This window comes from Thermobia domestica, chromosome 17 (assembly GCF_964235325.1).
Source record: "Thermobia domestica chromosome 17, izTheDome1.hap1.1, whole genome shotgun sequence".
Taxonomy (NCBI): Eukaryota; Metazoa; Arthropoda; class Insecta; order Zygentoma; family Lepismatidae; genus Thermobia; species Thermobia domestica.
The window spans coordinates 98,151,048-98,169,486 of NC_137470.1; the positions used below are offsets into that span (position 1 = coordinate 98,151,048).

At 35.2% G+C, this 18,439-nt stretch overlaps 1 protein-coding gene across 4 annotated transcripts; it reads left to right on the forward strand.

Moving 5' to 3' along the window:
• The first annotated feature begins 4,249 nt into the window (after nucleotides 1-4,249).
• On the forward strand, nucleotides 4,250-17,653 carry LOC145674595 (uncharacterized). Of its 4 annotated transcripts, none has more exons than XM_081744808.1 (4): nucleotides 4,250-4,656; nucleotides 10,320-10,543; nucleotides 13,452-13,627; nucleotides 16,705-17,653. In XM_081744808.1, the coding sequence occupies exons 2-4, from the start codon at nucleotides 10,337-10,339 to the stop codon at nucleotides 16,856-16,858; spliced, it is 537 nt and encodes a 178-aa protein (XP_081600934.1). In that variant the 5' UTR covers nucleotides 4,250-4,656; nucleotides 10,320-10,336; the 3' UTR covers nucleotides 16,859-17,653. The 4 variants fall into 4 exon arrangements, with proteins under 4 accessions (XP_081600934.1, XP_081600936.1, XP_081600938.1 ...); XM_081744810.1 differs by having other exon boundaries at nucleotides 4,250-4,502; XM_081744812.1 differs by having other exon boundaries at nucleotides 13,452-13,623; nucleotides 16,705-16,842.
• Nucleotides 17,654-18,439: the final 786 nt, after the last annotated feature.

Here is an 18,439-nt window from a genome sequence, read left to right on the forward strand (position 1 = left end):
TCTAATTTATTTTTCTTGATAACCGATAATAATGATAGAATGAAATTGCAGTCTATGTATCCATTCCATAATTATTTTTCAACGATACTAAATTGTATTTTAACATATGACTATATACGAAGTAATCAGAAACCAAAGAGGGAGGGAAAATTTTCCAGAATAGTAATGTGTTATGGAGAAACAAAGGGTGTACAAAATAAGTGTGACTCTAAAGAGAAAATATTAAATTATATTAATATCGCCAAATTTAATTTGTATCCGAAGTCTCAGCGTGTTACACCATCGGATAGAAGTTAAGTGAGTGCGTCATACAGAAGATGATGTTAATGAGGATGATGAGGAAATGATGTTAATTAATCCTCTAAGTTTAGACACTGTCTTTAAAGTAACCAGAAACCGGCATGGATATAGTCATAATTTCCAAAGAAACTTTACATCCCCAAAATTATTTTCTAGAAATCGCTAGAGCCCAAATCGAGTGTGAGTCATAATAGTTAACACGTAATGGTTTCAATTAACACCATGACCCCTGATCTTGCCTTTGAGGTAATTAGAAGCACACAAAGGTTCAGATTTTCTGTTCTGTTCCAACTAATCGGAAACTAACTAATGGCGGATTTAGCCCAGGGCCGGGGGCCTAACCCTACCCAGTTTTTTTGAGTGACAAAATAATTGAAGCTATTATTTATATATTTTTGAAAGTTTATAGTAAACCAATGGTACACTTATCAAAGTCTGAATTCGCGTTGGCCTCCCAACTTTTAACTTCGAGATCCGCCTCTGATACTGACAGGAAGACTAGTTATTTAATATAAAATATATCCTAGAAATTGTTGGACAAAAAAGCATGACAGCACAAACTGAGGGTATGTCTTTACACATATGATTGTAATAAATTTATCATAACACCGACCTAAAAAGCAACTAGTAGCCAACAGGGTGAAACATTTTCAGGAGACTGTAAGAAACATAGTCATGTCTTTTAATAGATTGTCTAGTATCTAATGTATAATTAGATTGCCTAAAGTCTCTAAAATGATTATAATAAATATTGAAATATCTGTCATTGTCTTTCAAAGAACCAGAAACTGAAAAAAAAATGTTAATATTCTAGAAAACGAAATCACTTTCCCGAAGCATAAATTCGTACATAAAGCAATCTTGTATACAATGACAGCCTATCCAAATAGATAACATAAACTTATCACTTTGCAGTTTATATATCTGACCGTATTTTTTACGTGACCAGTAGACTAAACAGCATTACACATTTGAATAGAAATAGGAATGGGACGAACAATTGTGGCTTCAAGCAAATGAAATAAAAGTATATTAATTAAGAGTAACGTATATTAATTAAGAGTAACGTCTGATTTTTCTTTGAAATAACGACAAACCCACAATAACTTATTTCGAAAACTTTTATCTAGTGACAAAATTTTCTAATATGAGTCATCCTGCCCAAACTGAGCGCTCCCGTTAAGAGATGGACTGGTATCAATTTTTAATGTAATGTTTGAGTTTCCTTTTGAAGTAAACAGAAACCGACAAAGAGGTGATAATTTCCAAGAGAATTATTGCCCACTATCAAATTTTCGGATCTAAAGCCATCTTGTCCAATGTGAGTGCGTCTGTTAAGAGATAACATTGAGTGGCATCAATTCGTAGTGCAACATTTGATGTTGTCTTTGAAGTAACCAAGAATAGACAGGGGGCTATAAATTTCCTAGCAAAATATTACCTCCTTTGAAGTTTTAGAATATAAACCCATCTTGCCAAAAGTGAGTGGATACACTAAGAGACAACATTCAATTTAAGCAATTTTTGACGTAACTTCTGACTTATTCTTTGAAGTAACCAGAAACCGACAGGGTTGCATGGATTTAGGGGAGTAAAAGAAAATTCGGGAGACAACAACCAGGCAGTATGTTGTAAATACCCACACCAGCAACTGACCGCTGTATCTTCGTTTGCATTCAACTCACGGTGCGAGGGCCAATGGAACACAGACCTAAATAGAAAGCGACAGAACTTTCTTGGTTACTTTTATAATAGACATAATTTGATCGGACTACGTTGCGAGACTACAAAGCCAGAGAGACGGGGGCACACGCAAAATTTCACGCGGAACCCACTTAAGTGATAGCGATTGTTGCAGAGGAAAACAACAAACAAACAAAATCAAAATCATCATTCTAGTTTCCAATTTGTTACTAATAATCACCGACATTCTTAAATTTTTATTTTTTTTTTCAAAAATTTCAACTTACTACAGGAACGCCATCTCCTTATGCTCCCTGATTTCCGCTCTGCTTTTATTTCAGGCATTTTGGCCGTGGGGTCATATTTAACCGCGTTCTTTTGTCCGGAGCACTTTTATTACGGGGACCTTTTTTAACCGGACCCTTTTGACGCGAGGCCGTGTTGACACGGAATCATTTCAGGGCATAGTACTGCCGGGAATGCCTGCAACCAAGGTAACTCCAGCGTGTATTATGGTTTTGTAATTGGATTTAAAAAAAAAAAAAAAAAAAAACGGGACAGAGAATGAAGTGATCTCATTTCTTAGAGTAACTTCGTCACCTAATCGAATAAGGTTTTTCCCTCCCTATAATGTTGTGTAATTGCTCTGATTTTGTTTCTGTATGTTTATGCGAACATGTTTCTCGCATATACTTTTTGTGCCGTCAGTCTCCTTGTATTTTACTAAGAACACTGTAGCAGTGTTGCCACACTTGGTACAATTGTACCAGATTCAGCCCTTTTTGTCATTCATCGGCCCGTTGGTACCACGCTGGCATTTTCAGCCCCTTTTGTGAAAAAGTTGGTACAATTCTACCCAATTCAGCACCATTTAACAAATATTGTCACATTTTCAAAAGTTCACGTTACTCATACTGTGTTGGACTCTTAAGAAATGCTGGTGAACATTCATTCTGTGACGTTGCACCGCATAACGGTACAAACTCATATGGAAAATTCGTAATTCGAACTATACCGGGAAACAAATGACGCTACATGGGCGCATCCTCGCCGCGCAGGAAGAAGACGAGAAAGAAGCAGTGTGGTGGAAATTTTAGCTTGAAATCTTTTTTTTTTTTTTTTTTAAGTACACACGTTGAATCAACTGTTCCATATTCTAAAGAAGACCAGCGGGTGCTGAAGTAAGTCTATAATTTATGTGTCGTTGAGAAGATTATACATCAAAACAATAATAGCACCAGTGCCGTACCGTGGAAAATCAGCACCTGGGCGAGAATATACGACATATCAGCGCCTGGGCGCCCCCATACATATGACTGAGGTCGATAGACCAGCCGCAAGGCGCCACTATAGTTGGCGCGAAGCGTAATAAAGTTTTAAAAGCGTAATAGAGCGTAATAAAAGTAAACCCTGTTTTTCTCTTGATTTTGAGCTCTTTTTCTTACTTTTTCCTTCAATTATATATATATATATATATATATATATATATATATCTTTCCTTTTCTCCTTCCAAATTTTGCGCCCCCTTATTTCAGCGCCCGGGTCTGTCCCCCTCCCCCCAACGGCATGGTATAGCACGAAAAAATACATTGACGTAGTAATAACCAGGGGCGGATCCAGAGGGGGGCGATCGGGGCGATCGCCCCCCCCCCCCCCACAAAAGGAAACTTTCTTATTTTATATATAAATAAACCCATCCATAACAAGTTTGGAGCTCTTAAAAGTAGCAGTATTACCGCCGACCGCCCCCCCCCCAGAAGTCCGTCCTGGATCCGCCCCTGGTAATAACGTCATTTCAAATTTGGCTTGGGGGCGCAAGAACCCTTGATATAACTAAAAATTCGCATTTTTCACTGACTTACTACTATTCTATTGATAAAATCTATATAAATGTTAAACTTAGGGGGGAAAATGCCCCTCCCTGTCCCTCCTAAATGACGCCCCTGTAGACGTAGTTGCCGGCTTACCGGGCTAAGTTGTTTACTAGCGACGCCATATTGACGAATATAAAAATACCCGAACATTTCTGCGTTAGAGGTCTACATCGACGCGTTGTAACAAACTTTATGTATAGCCCTAAAGTTAAATCAGGGATGATCATACGTGGGCAAAAATATTTTACTTTTTGACAAAAAATGAATTCAGCCCTTTTTGTTTCAATTTGGTACTATTTTTCAGCCCACTCCAGAGCTAGGACTGTGGCAACACTGCACTGTAGTATGTGAAAATTCACAGGAAGTTACCCCATTTGACGGTATATATCCTGTAAGAACTCTACGGAATTTATTTCATGCGCAGATTGTAGTTTGAAGCTTAGTAACCACTGAAGACTAATATAGTTCTCAACCATATTTATTTTAACTGCTCTATTATCTATTTATGTTTAATATTTTTTAACATATATCTTAAAAATAACGTTGCTACATACTGCTCAGAGGAGAAATTGCTGAAACATTTTTCTGCGCGCCTAAAACTAAAAGATGCAGCTTTCGTCTGTGGAAGCTGTCAAGAAGTGGAAGGTGATAACACATGCCATACTGTTTAGTTTTAGTAGTTAACTATGTAATACAGTTTTTATACGATTAAATTTGCAATTGCTTTTCTTGCCTGGGCCATTAAATTGATGCAGGTAAAGAAGAATAATTGGAATCTGCACTGGCAGGAAAAGATCTGGTAATTTGTTTTTTTGAAGTTATAGTATAAAAGTTGTTCTGTATGTAGGAGATGGTATTTAATAGTAAGTTATGCTACTTAACTAATTGTAATTCCATTGAATGTTTAGTGTAAAAATAGCTCAAATATATTTTTATGGAAAAATAGTGTAACGAAATATACAAAGTGAATCTAAAGAAAAGCAATCCTGCTTAGCCTTTCAATATCATGCATTATAGCCTATAGTTCTACTTGGGGTTCATATATAACTCCATGACTATGGAACCCGGAAAATATCTCCATTAACTTTTGTTCATAGCCAACTGAATAAATAGGCCTATTAAAATTCAAGCAATTATTTGCACGGATTGCTTGTAATCGAGTGACATATCATTACGAAGTACAAGGGAAGAAAACTGCTCTTCAATATATATAATTGAACAAAACGTTTCTGCTCTTGTATAGTGTAGTCTTTTATATATAACCTAATGCAGGTGTTTTCGTCACTTTACAGTACAGAACATAGGTCTAGTAGATATGGTGCAGGACATCAACAGTTCATCCTGAAAACTGTCATTATATTTAAATAAGGCATTACTCAAGCAGAAGATTCTACCAAATTTGACATATTTCTTATATTTTTAGGATAGGTCAGAGCTTTCACGTTGCTTCAATCAAATTTTAGGTTTCTTACATTTTCAGGTTAGATTAGAGCTTCTAAAACACTGTTAATAATCCTTACTTTCAAAACGGTTTTACTGCTATTTCGGATACAAATGGCTCGACGTGAGGAGAAATTCGTGTACAACTGTCTTATATTTCAGGTTGGGTTAGAGCTTCAGATTAGGTTAGGTCTATATCAATTCCTTGTAAAAAAAAATGACTGTATGCTTGTTATTACGTCTATTACTAACTTACGAACCGAAAATTCCCATTTGTAATATGTACTCATTTGGCATCCTTGTATTCTGCTTCCTTCTCCTGTAAATAGTTGCACATACCATTCCTACTTTCACTACATTGAAAATGCGTTTCAATACGCTGTACACTCACAGAAATTACTTATATTCACACACTCATTCCCTCACGAAAAATGTTTTACATCGTATTTTATCGATAAATTTTCTATTTAGTCTACTCAAATGAATCCTTTAATAATAATAATAATTTATGTTTACCTAATGTTCACACTTATTATAATCCATGTACATTAACGTATGTTTATTAATTCCACGGACTAGTTGTGAAATAATGACATGTAATTTCGTACTATAAGAGCGGAAACTATCCTTCCAAATATATGTGTAGATTTATTATATGAATCCATACCTGAATTCATGAAATATATAGTACTTCTTTCTCTCTGAATTCATTTTTTCTATCTTTCGCGACCATTTTTGAGGTGTTTACTTGCATTTCCCGATGCAGATTGACTTTAAGAGGTCTTGTGCAAAACATCAACCAACCTGTGGTAGCGGGCACTAAAAATTACGAATGGTATCTAACTGAGTAGGGGCAGGAGCGCAGTAGGGGAGCTCGAGCGTTAGCAAGGGGGTGCGTCCGTAGGGAACAGGCGCGTCAGCAATGGTGCTACGTATAATGAAGATTGTGGAAAACAACTGTTTTCACGATACAAAGGTACGTGATTGGTCCCTTCATTTACATTTTCAAATACAAACCTGAAAAAAAAATACTTTTTACTATTCTCCACATCTCCAAATCTTACAGCTCTTTTATGTTGACGGTTTGTAACAACTTCAGAAATGTGTAAGAATTTCACCAACACTTCAATGGTTTCGCTTCTTCACCTTCCTTGTACCCTGAATTACCTTCCATCACTTTTTACACTATGTCTAACGGCTACATGATGGAGAAAGTATGCAACATGGTTAATTTCAATTTACGTTTTTCTATGTCCAAACCCGTGTCGGACGTAACAGCACATCGTACTTCGATTATTCAAATACCGGTTTATTACAATATTATTACTAATTTATTCTGTAAATTTTAGAAATTGTCCAGCCGAATACTTACCTTATGGGCGAATACGTGCATACTAGGTTCGACTTTCATTAATGTATGTTCACGTTCATGTATATTTCACAGGTAGGAACACACCATACTTTTATTATTTACACACTACTCTAGTAAAATATTGTTACAAATTTCTTCTGTAAATTTTACAAATCTGTGGATCCGTATAATAAATCTGCACCAAAATATGTATTACCGAAGAACAGCTTTCTGGCTTTGTACTATATAACGATGTATAAATAACATAATGTAGGTGTTTTCGCCATTTTGCAATACAAAACCTATCCCTAATAAATATTGTGCAGGCTTATAATAGTAGTGTTTGTTCCTCAAAATGATACTTTTAGGTTAAAATGAGTGATTACATATGAAAGAGGACTCTATTAGGTATTTGTTTACCCGATGGACCATTTCTGCACATTTTAAATAAATTATATCTTACTTTTACAAGAGTGCCATTCAGGACCGTCATTTCAGATTTCGGTTGAGGGGTGGAAGACTTTCACGTTTTGTACTAGTATATTAGAAGACAATCGATTAAAGTATATGTATTCCTCAAACGCTTGGAGGGGCAATTGCCCCCTCTAAATGACGCCCCTGGTAACATTGCTAGTGAGAAACCATTATATATGTTGGGTTAACTTCAGTGGTGCCCCTCCATTTTTACTAAAAATCTGAAAAATTTAGAGGGGAATAAATTAAGAAATGGTGATATGGGGTTGCTATGTGATCTTTAGGTATGTAAGGTTGTAGAAAAGTTAAGTTTTATACGAGAAATTATATGTAAAAGTTGTTACTATTTGCAAAATGCTTCACGGAAAATTTCGCTCGAAATGCTTCGAATTTGACGGAAGATTTCGATTGTAAAGTGTAATATGGTGAATCAGTGCATTTGATATGAAATTTCTGTATTGAGCTTTACTGAATTAAAGAAGAGGATCTGTTGAATTAGAGTGAGGCACACGGATTAATTCATTTGAGAATGCAGTATGTAAAGTGTGAAAAGGAAGTGAAAATTAACAAGCGTAGAACATCTTATCGTTTCCGTTGTAATGTAAGGTTATGTTAAATGAGAGGTGACGTAAAGTAACCGTATCTAAGGAAAGCTAACATAACGTAACCTTCCTAACAATTTTTAATTTTTATTTTCTTCTTGTAGGCTTGAAACTGGAGGGGTACATCTAAAGTTAAGTCCAGGTATTATAGGCAGTCCTATACCTGTTAAAACTTCTGAGTACTTACAAAATATTTCCGGAAACAATATGTTTCTGTCATGCGAGTTATTTCCTAGGTATAGCACACGTAAAATTAGTGCTAAATCCACATTAATATGTTTCATTTGTAAGGTGGGCTCAAGACGAAAGTACGATCAAACTCCACCTTTTAGTGGCCATGTAGCACAGGTTGGTGCGAGATTTTCCCGTGAATAATCGTTTTTTGTATATACCCACCATCGCTTCGCGCCTGCTCTTACACATACGAGCACACGCTACCACGCGAGCCCACTAGCTTTTCTCTGTTGTGATGCCAAAGAGATATAATTCTTGCCTGTGGTAGCTACCAAGCACGGGTTAATGTGTGTTTTTGTGTGAATAATACTTTATAAAACACATCAGCTTGCAAACATATTATTACTCTGTGCGCAATTATTTGGGCACACTACACGAAAATAAGAATATACAGCCGTAGAACGTCTTAAGAAATGATTTAAGCAGGAAAAAAGAAGACTTTTCTTTAAACTTGACCAACTATTGTAAGCCTAAACTTCAGATACCGTTCTGATAATACACCTTGTCATTTAATTGGGGGCCGCTGTCGCTCAGTGGTAGGATGTTCACCTCTAGTATGTGGTGTCCCTGGTTCGATCCCAGCTCATGCCAATTGAGCTTTGTGATGGACAAACCCCGTGTGCGCGGGTTTTCTCGGGGTTCTCCCGTTTCCTCCTAATTTCTTCATTCCACCATTTCCTTCATTTTTCATCATTACCGTCTCCTTTAGCTTAGTCGGCATAACCGTGGTACGTAAAACTCAAAGATTTCATTTCCTTGTCATTTAATTATTGTAATTTGTGTCTGTGAGACTGTTTTTCTACACCCAAATGTTCAAATAGTTAAGTAAACTGTGTATGTCAGTTGTTTTCATTATATGTCGTTAATATGAAGATATGACACATATAACATACCATATTTCCTCGATTTAACGAAATATTAATTTTAAAGAGAACCGAATTTGCGAATGGAAGGTTCTATTACTAGTGATTTGAGTACGTGATTTATTACAGTGCTAAAAGGAATAGCTAAACTGAAATTTCTTTACTCATTAGAATTGAGTTCATTACGAGACCTCTAATTCAATTGAGTAAACGTAATCTAAAGCAATGTGCGTAATTGACACGGACCAAATCATAATTAATAGTAATAAATTATTATTCATTAAACTTCATTGCAACATATTGGCATTTCTGTAGTAGACAGTGCTAAGTGCTTTGGTTTGGGACACCCGGGCTTGATTCCCGGCGGGAGCTATGTGGTTTGGATATGAGGTTAAGCTGTAGATCCACGTTTTATATAACCTCGCTGCTAAAAGGAAGGCTAACATGAAAAGCAAATGAAATCTATAGTAGACGAATCAGTCATTAGATTTGCGAAATCCTTTTGTTTTCGTTTTAAGTCCCATGGTTATGTCGGCTAGGCTAAAAGAGACAGTTAGGATGTAAAATGGGTGAAATGCTGGAATGAAGAAAGTGGAAGTACCCCAAGAAAACCCGCGCACAAGGTGTTTGCTCACCACAAAATTCATTTTTCGCGAGCTGGGATCGAACCAGGGACCCGATGCATCAGAGATGAGCGCTCCACCACTCAGGCATCGCGGCCTTGATTAGTTTTGAGAATATTTCGTTCAACTAAAAGGAATTTTCTACCTTTAGAAGAATACTTTGGTTATACTGTAAAAAAAATGAACTAACTTCTCCGAAAGGAGTATTTGTTTTAGTCAGTGAATATAACCCTAGTTTTATCCTAGCGCTACAATTGCCAATTATGTTGTGCGTAGTCTATAATTATTATAAGTAAGCACTTATTTTCTTTACAATTTGTTTTCATGCGAAATGTCCCTCGGACCAAATAGTTTTCAGTTTTCATCCAAAACCGGTGACTTCATACAGAATGTACCTTATAGTCATTTAATTACACACTACGTAATCTTTTTGCCGGTGCAAGCTCCTTAGTTGTCAAATTTAGCACAGCGTGTGGTGTTAAGAATCAAATATAACAAATTCTTGCATTTGTTTTTCCTTTTCTTTCGTACACGTGACAATGTTGATAGATTGTAACGTGTCCTCTACGAATATTTAAGAATTGTTGTTTCCAGTTTCTAACTTGTTTTATGTGTACGTGGTTCTGGGTTTAATTTCTGATGTATTTACCTCGGATACAGACCTGAGTAAGGGCTTATGTAATATTTTAAGTCTTTGTGCATCTGGTGCAATGCTGAATGGACCCTAACTTAAATCATGCAATCAATCTTTTAGTTTTGTGTCTATTACTAGTTTATAATGTCCAGATTATATAATAATCATGTGTTAATATATATATATACATATATTACAAAAGCGAAACATAGAGAATCATTTCGTATCCTAATGTTTCTAGGTGGTTCTTTGAGAAAGATGGAACGATATTTTATGGAATGCCGACTGCCAATACCTATAGTGAAGGCAACAATATCAGGAATTTGCCCTAGTCAGGCAACATTTCTGCCAGTTATTAAGCATAACGTCCACAGGACACTCCTTGTAAATGAATGTAATGTTCGATTTTGCCGTGGCAGAATATGTATTACATGCCAAGAAAAAAGGCTGAAGGAGAGAGCTGAGGTACGTAACAATTCCTAGAACCTTAATATCCTCTTTATATCTGTATAACTTCCTGAATTGTTACCTTTTTAACTAACGCTTTATTCAGAGTTCGTTTAGGTTCAAAGTAGTTAAAATTCTTTAACCTTGTAATGGTAAAATCAGTGAAAATTTGTGTGTGTGTGTGTGTTTGTGTATTCGTGTCTCTTAGTGTTTACTCAGTTGTAACGAGCTTGTCGCCTCGATGATCTCTAAAATTCACATACTCTATCTCTATTGTTCTGGGTGCACGGAGTCTCGGACATTATTTCCAGCGGGAGGGCATTTAAATCTGAACACACCACGGTGAATTGGATTGCAGCTTAAACCCGTAGGTTCACGCCTCATATAGCCTCACTGCTGAAAAGGATGGCTAAGCTTAAATAAACAAACTAATCAATTCTTCTGAAGCTAAGTGGATTCTGATATTGGCTCTAGACCTTTTTACTTAAATAGTAAATGAACATACTTTTAAATTAAAGTTAAAATATAAGGTCACCTTGTTAAATAGTTAAGTTCACCATGTTTTTCTACTTGTTAGTACATTCGAAATTAGTTATTTGAGATCTTTACATTAAATATTTTTTCCTTCCTATTTCACCATGAAATCAATTCCCCCCTCCCCCCCTCCATCCCAACCTTGACAGCAAGTGCACATAAGTTATTCTAAAATTTTACAATTTTACTTTAACTGAAAACACATATATGACCTTTCATGAAAAAATCCTTAACATATATATTATAACAAACTTACGCTGCCCTGTACTTCAGTTTGAATCCTATAGCTTTATAAGTGGAGAGACCGAGGTATATTCTAAAGTAAATAGATATCAGAGATCATAAACGAAATTTGACAGATCCTAGACTTGAAGACAATATGAATGATGGGTCGATAGATTTTTATTGACGTACTCTATCAGCGGCGAACCTGTGAAGATGTAACCAGAGTTTAAATTAGGGTGTGCACTACTGTAGTAACCTTGAATGTTGCTCATTGTACCTTTGGAGCGATGCATAGCATAAATAAAAATAAAGTCTAAACAAGGACTTTTAATATTAATGCAGTTTCAGCGACACATCATTGCCTTCATCGTTACATCTATGTTTTAAAACAAAGGAAAGTTCGAGCCTATCTTAAATGCAGAGGTCTGTAAGAAATTAAAAATTTAGAAACGGAAGAAATAATCTTGTTGCTTGATAAAGTAATCTCGTTTCATTTTCTGAAATATAGGAGCGGTAGCCTTGCATTGTACTTAGATAATATGTCTGACGAAGGCAATGATGTATTGCCGAAACTAAGAAAGATTAGTAATAGCAAGTGTTAGCTCCGGTGAGATTTTAGTTTCACTTTTAGTAGTAAGTTTAACGTGCGGACCTATCGGCAGTTGAATCTGAGATATCACGCAGCAAAGACACATGACCTAGACACAAATCAAAATTTTGTCATACTAAATGTACAAAGAGAGAAATAAAAGAGAAAGTGCCTCTTGTGGTAGATCACATATACAATAGATATTAATTTGTAATCAAACATACAAATATGTAGTGATCCTGGATAGTGGAAAGGATAAACCTCTGTCATAAAAATTATAAGCGCTCAACGCAATTTCCCGTCCATGTAACTCTGTAGAATCAGTGTTACCAGACGTATGATATGGACCGTACAAACATTGTAATTTGCCTCTCTCATACTATATAGGTTCGGCTCCTTGACTGCTTTCATTTTCCACGCTCTTGCTGAAATTTTGTAGCAATCAATTTATCAATTTGTTAAAACTTATCCTCTCTTATGTTTCCATTCATTCAATGACTACCGGAAGAGCTCCTCCGTGGCTAAGCAGTTAGCTTACGCGCCTTTGGCGCGGGAGACCCGGGTTCGATTCCTGGCGGGAGCTCACGTGGTTCGGATTCCACGTTAATCAGTAGGTCCACGTCTCATATAGCCTCGCTGCTGAACGGGAAGATAAACTCAAATCAACTCAACTCAATGACTAAGGGCGCACAATTGACAGAAACACGTTGTAGTGGTGTTTTAGATGATGATTTCCCTTTTCGTGGTTTAGTAACATAAATGTAATAAAATTGATAAACCTAAATAAACATTTACATTGACATGAATTCATGTGTTTTAGCCAGTCAGCGTGTGCAATATAATAGGTTCACATGTGACTGCTTCACATCATCATAAATTAATTAAATTTCATGAATATCTTCTGTATGGTTTGAAAACCAAATCGCATTAAAAAGAAAGTGGCTTTTCTTTGTAGCATGAATATGGTAACTTCAGTAATATGTATTGCCACGCTGCAAGCTAATCTCAATATTAATTTTAAATTATTGTCACAATACCGTATTTATGCGCATAATTTGAAAGCAAAACAATAAAGAGGTATGCATACATTAGAAAGGTATGCTCGTCGCCAGTTCATGTTGTTTGTGGTCGGAACAGCGACCTTTCGCGCCAGAGTGAATGTTACGCCACTGAACCATCTTGCACTTTCTATAGAAGAATAAAATTGACCAAAGTAAACACTAAGTATTATTGAACTGTGTTTCAGTTTCGGTAATATATAATTACATTCATCAGATTATCTTGCCTTATGTGTTGGATAATATGTTTAATTAATATATATTGCTAAAACTGAAGCATAAGTGCTTCCTTTGCTTAGATTTTATTTTTAATCAAATTGTACACAGTTCCAAAGCTAAAATTAGTAGTATTCATATTCTCATACAATAAACCTCACTTGATTATACCCAGTAGAATGGTCCTCGTCTTACCGGCCGTAGCCCTTTGTGGATTGTAATACTTGCTACTTTATAGTTTAGTAAATTTTAACTAAAGATCATTACGAGTACTAATTTATTTTTGGTATTTACTATATTCCAGACAACCCGCTATCTTAGATCTATGAGTTATTTGTTGTTCGCGAATGATCTCATTTTGGCTGGTAATCATGCGACAGCTTTGCTTGTGTTAAACAAAGGAATTGAGATATTCAACAAGAACGTAAATCTCTACATCTATAGATCATATTGTTTTACGAAGTTGGGGAGATACCGTGAGTAAGTGTTTCAAATTACTTCAATCATATATATTTTCCAAACTAGCATTTCTATCTATATTTAGTAAAAATTTAGTTCAGAGGTTATTTTTTTCTTAACCCACTATTATTAGCCGTGTTTGAAGTTTTGTCATGTTGTTGGAGAAATGGTGAACACTATTTATGGTGTTCGTGTGACTTCACTATTTGTAGAAAAGTTAGCAAATAATCTCTGTAAAAAATATAACTTCATTCTTTATTATAAAAATCAATCTTTTGTAGGTGAGTAAAATATACAATTGAAGAAAATAATGTATTTCAAAGAATTGGAATATTATGCAACTAAAATTATTCATGATTAACTAATTTTATTTTACTTACATATTTCGAAAAACAATAGCAGTATCTTTTCTCTAAAACGTAATATTTTGTTCTTGCAATTTCAAAGTAAACTTTTTATCGGTTGGAAAACTAGGACTTTTGATATATTATAATTTACTTTCTAATCTGTCTAATTAACTTGCATTCCGTATTTTAAAATTAAAAGGCTTTTAGTAGATTGAACATGATTAAATAGATACATACGTACATATGAAAATATAAGTGTAATTATCTTAGGTTATTCCCATTTTTTATTCTAAATGTGTTTTTTAACATTGGTATAATCACTACCAAACCGAGTGTGCAATATAAGAAAATGCTACTGGCCACTAAAATTATGAAATTAAGCACCACTTCGAGTAAACAACTGCAAAATAGGAGTAAAACAATATGGTGGTAGTGAATTTCTGTCCCATACAATATGTACTGGTCATGGCAAGTACAGTCATAGTTAGTATGCTGGAAGCGTCTTTGTTTGACATTAGAGTGACCTACTGATTCATATTGGCCTCGCCCTTAAATGTCGCAGCGATGGTAACAGTTATTCTAATCTTTGACTTCAGGAGAAGTGTACCATATCGAAATTGAAGATTATATTTACACAAAATTTCTGGACGTGATGGGCAGAATACATTCACATTATTGCGAATAAACAATAAGTGACTCGAGGATTGAGCAACACATCATATTGAAGGTCATCAATAGCCTGGCTACACTATTGACCAAGAAAATAGGCATTTTATATGTGTAGTTATTGCTAATCACACGAACAGTCGCTCAAGACTTGGAGAATGTAGCATAGCTACTATATTCGTTCGTACGATTTGAAGTGCCTTGGAATACCTTCGGCTTGAATTTCGCAGGAAACGGGATCAATTACATTATATCGTCTTCTCCGGCGAATATCGCTTCTCTCCTTCACGCCAGAATGGTTTTACCATGCTCGCCAGCATCGAGCATTGAAATGTATAAAGTGCCATTCAATTCCGTCCTCGTTAGTATTGCTCAAAAGATATTGTGCCGTATTACATTCTGAAGTTTTCTATCCACATTTCTGTTCATTAGCCTAGAAGGAGACAATGAGAAATCAATTACAATAATTTAAATAGTAAATAGTACTTAACATCTATCCTTTGTGCGGAGAGCTCCTCCGTGGCTAAGCGGTTAGCGTACGCGCATTTGGCGTGGGAGACCCGGGTTCGATTCCCGGCGGGAGCTCATGTGGTTCGGATTCCACGTTAATCAGTAGGTCCACGTCTCATATAGCCTCGCTGCTGAAAGGGACGATAAACTAAAATCAACTGAACTCAACCTTTGTGCGGAATTTGAATCCCATATAGCATGATCTAGAGATATACATGATGCTTTTTAATGAATTTTTAATTTCATAGACTGCTTGACGATGCAACCAGATATGTTTAATAAACATCAGCAGGACGTTTACCATAAATCGTTACATTGATGAAGTTTGTGGTCCTCTATTACAGTTTATGAAAGAACTCATTTCCTAATGTTACCATGTTCTACCGCATTTGACATACAGTGTCCAACAAGGACATTTTGACTTAATAAAAATAAAATCTTTCCAAAGCATAGTTACCATGTTGTAATTTCGGCAGTTTATCTTTGCCATCATTAGACACAATATCAGACAATGTGTCTAATGAAAGAAGTTATATATTGCTGAAAATTTAACGCATATTAGCAATAATACATATTTGATTTGATCTGATTTTATTTTTATTTAAGTTACACATAGTCCCAGAGGTAAAATGAGTAGCATTCAGAAGGACAACGTTTTCAAAGAGTTCCTTGGTCCACAAGTTTCCTGGTCTTTCAGCTATTGAAAATGTCTATTAAATGATCTTAAGTTTTACACCAGAGAACCTCCACTGCTACAGCAGATGTGGCAACATATTCAAACGCATGGGTTGTAATTTCTTGGAGAACATAAATCCTTTCATCTCTATGTCATGCCGTCTTACAGCAGTTATTTCCTGCAAGGTAGCACCACATGATACTAAGTTCTTTACGTTATTTATGTCTTAACACATATTGATTAGTGCTAGAGGATATTTACCTTTCTCATACTATAAGGAATCACATTATCAACATTTGTGTTCCAAGCTCTTCTTTATCCTACGTTGCAATTTTTATGACCAGAAGTGGGGTATTTCTATTTAAGCTTTATTTTACAATAATGCACATATATTTTCCTTCTATCCAAATGTAAAACCAATGTTGAGTAATCTACGTATCAATACTACAACTCTTAACATTTCGAAGTAATAGTGAAGAACACGCCTAAGGTTTCTACTTCGATTCCAGGTTTTGTGAATTTGTAGTGGGGAGCATTGTGTCCATTGATTTTCTACTGTTTTGTCCTTTTATATTCGTTAATTCAATATAACTTTCAAATTAATCACGTGTTATAATCATGTGCATCTTTAAGAATATATAGAAAATCCAAAGGATTTAGACTTAACATTGAAAAAATATTTCAAGTGAATTATTATATTTTCTTAGCTGATTGAGAGACACATACAATTGGTCAATGTTAAAGCATTTCTTAAGTTTAGCTCTCCACCTGGAGTATTGTCTGTAGTTTTATCTTGTCTCTCTTTCGGTTAAACCAATATATCTTCTGTTTAAATTAGTATTGTAGTTATTAAAAGCATTTCTATGTACAGGAAGTAAAATTTTCTTTTCAAATTTCAGAGCGTTAAAAGATATAATCATAGCAATTGGAATAGATGACAACCCTGGTTACTATAGGATAATGAATAAATTGAAGGCAAGATTGGGTCTGGCTCAGTCCGAAAATCCACGTGGTTCTGTGTTCTGTGCACATATGACAGTATCTTCAAACTAAATTGTGTATACTATATATGGCATATATTTGCATATAATCTAAAATGAAAAACTTTGTGTTTAGTAACTTTCTCATCAATGCCCAGTTCAGTTTGTTATTTTTAAATGTGTGTATATATAAGTATGTAAAGTAACTGTATATATATTTATGCAATTTCTTTTAAATGTAAATATGTAATTTACACTTGTTATAAATTCCACATTAGTAGCTCTGATTCTTTTATTTGAGTTTTGCTATTGGTTATTCTTTTAACAGTAGCAATTTTTGGTGAGTTTTTAGCTCAAATCGACACCTGGTTTGCTGGATTGTTAACATAAAATGTTTTAGATTAATAAATATTTTTCTCAGTTTTAACGTTGTGCTTTGCAGGCTAAGATGAAAAAAATCACGTAATGAGAAGGTGGTCGGAACGGGAAAACCTCGAGAAATGGTTTTAATTACCACCATTTTAATTTGATTGTAATTTAATTTAGGATTTCTTAAACAAAATATGTACTACCTTTATACCTAGCCCTAACCGGATTTATTAGAGTGTTATGAATATAGAAAATAAGTCAGAACCATGGAACTTAAGCATGTTAAAAGAAAAAAAGGTGGAAACCATTAAAATTTGATGTGAAATTCAGAGAACTCACTAGCTGGTACGAAGGTTAAAGAACACGGGTTGTTAAGAACATATATTCCAATTTTCTTTTGTAATGTTATTATTTTCGTTAAAATTATTCAAACTGGTAGTGGAGGAGCGCCATGTTAGTGTGATTATTTTCAATGTTCTTACAACAATGACGAGATTTATTAAGCATAAAAAATATATATTAAAAATTTCAATCCGTTTACTCTTTCCATGATCCCTGCATACAGGAAAAGTTCTCTTTGGGTGTCACATGGTCTGACAAATCTGATTATCTAGCTGAAATTTAAAGTATTATACACCTTCCTTTAAAAAAATGGTTTATGTTTTACAAAGTATTTTTAGAATTTACGTAGTAGAGTACAAAGTAAGCTATCATTGACAATTTTTATTCGAGGTGATATGGTGGGCTCCTTATTTCGCTAGTGATAGGTATTAGAGGTAAACCATTATCTTGAACTTTAAGTAAACCATAGTGTCTAGATGATTGGCTTCTGTATGCAGACAGTCTCTTGCACATATCTTCGGGTAGTCTATACTTCTCCAGAAACAGATTGGTTTTCCTCTTAGCGGTAGACGTCGGCCCTTTGGTTAGTTTCTTGTAGGCTGATTCATCTACTAGGTCAGGTATCTCCTCTTTCTAAGCTTATGTGGCATTACTTTTGTCAACTGGCAGTACTTTTATGTCTGGGTTATCAAAAAGTAACTCAAGAGTAGCGCGTTCTTTTTTTATATGTTGAATTTTGGTAAAATGGCACTAGAAACGAGTTGTTTGGTTTCCACCCGTATGTAGGTGGTTCACGGCTCGTTCAATTCCAGCTATGATCTCCTCGGTGAGGATGTACTTTGGTGTAGAACGAAGTTTAACTCTAAACCACAGAGGTATTGGCTTCCTCTATGTATTTATACGTTAGGTTAACGATGTGATTATTGTCATTAGATCTCCGTAC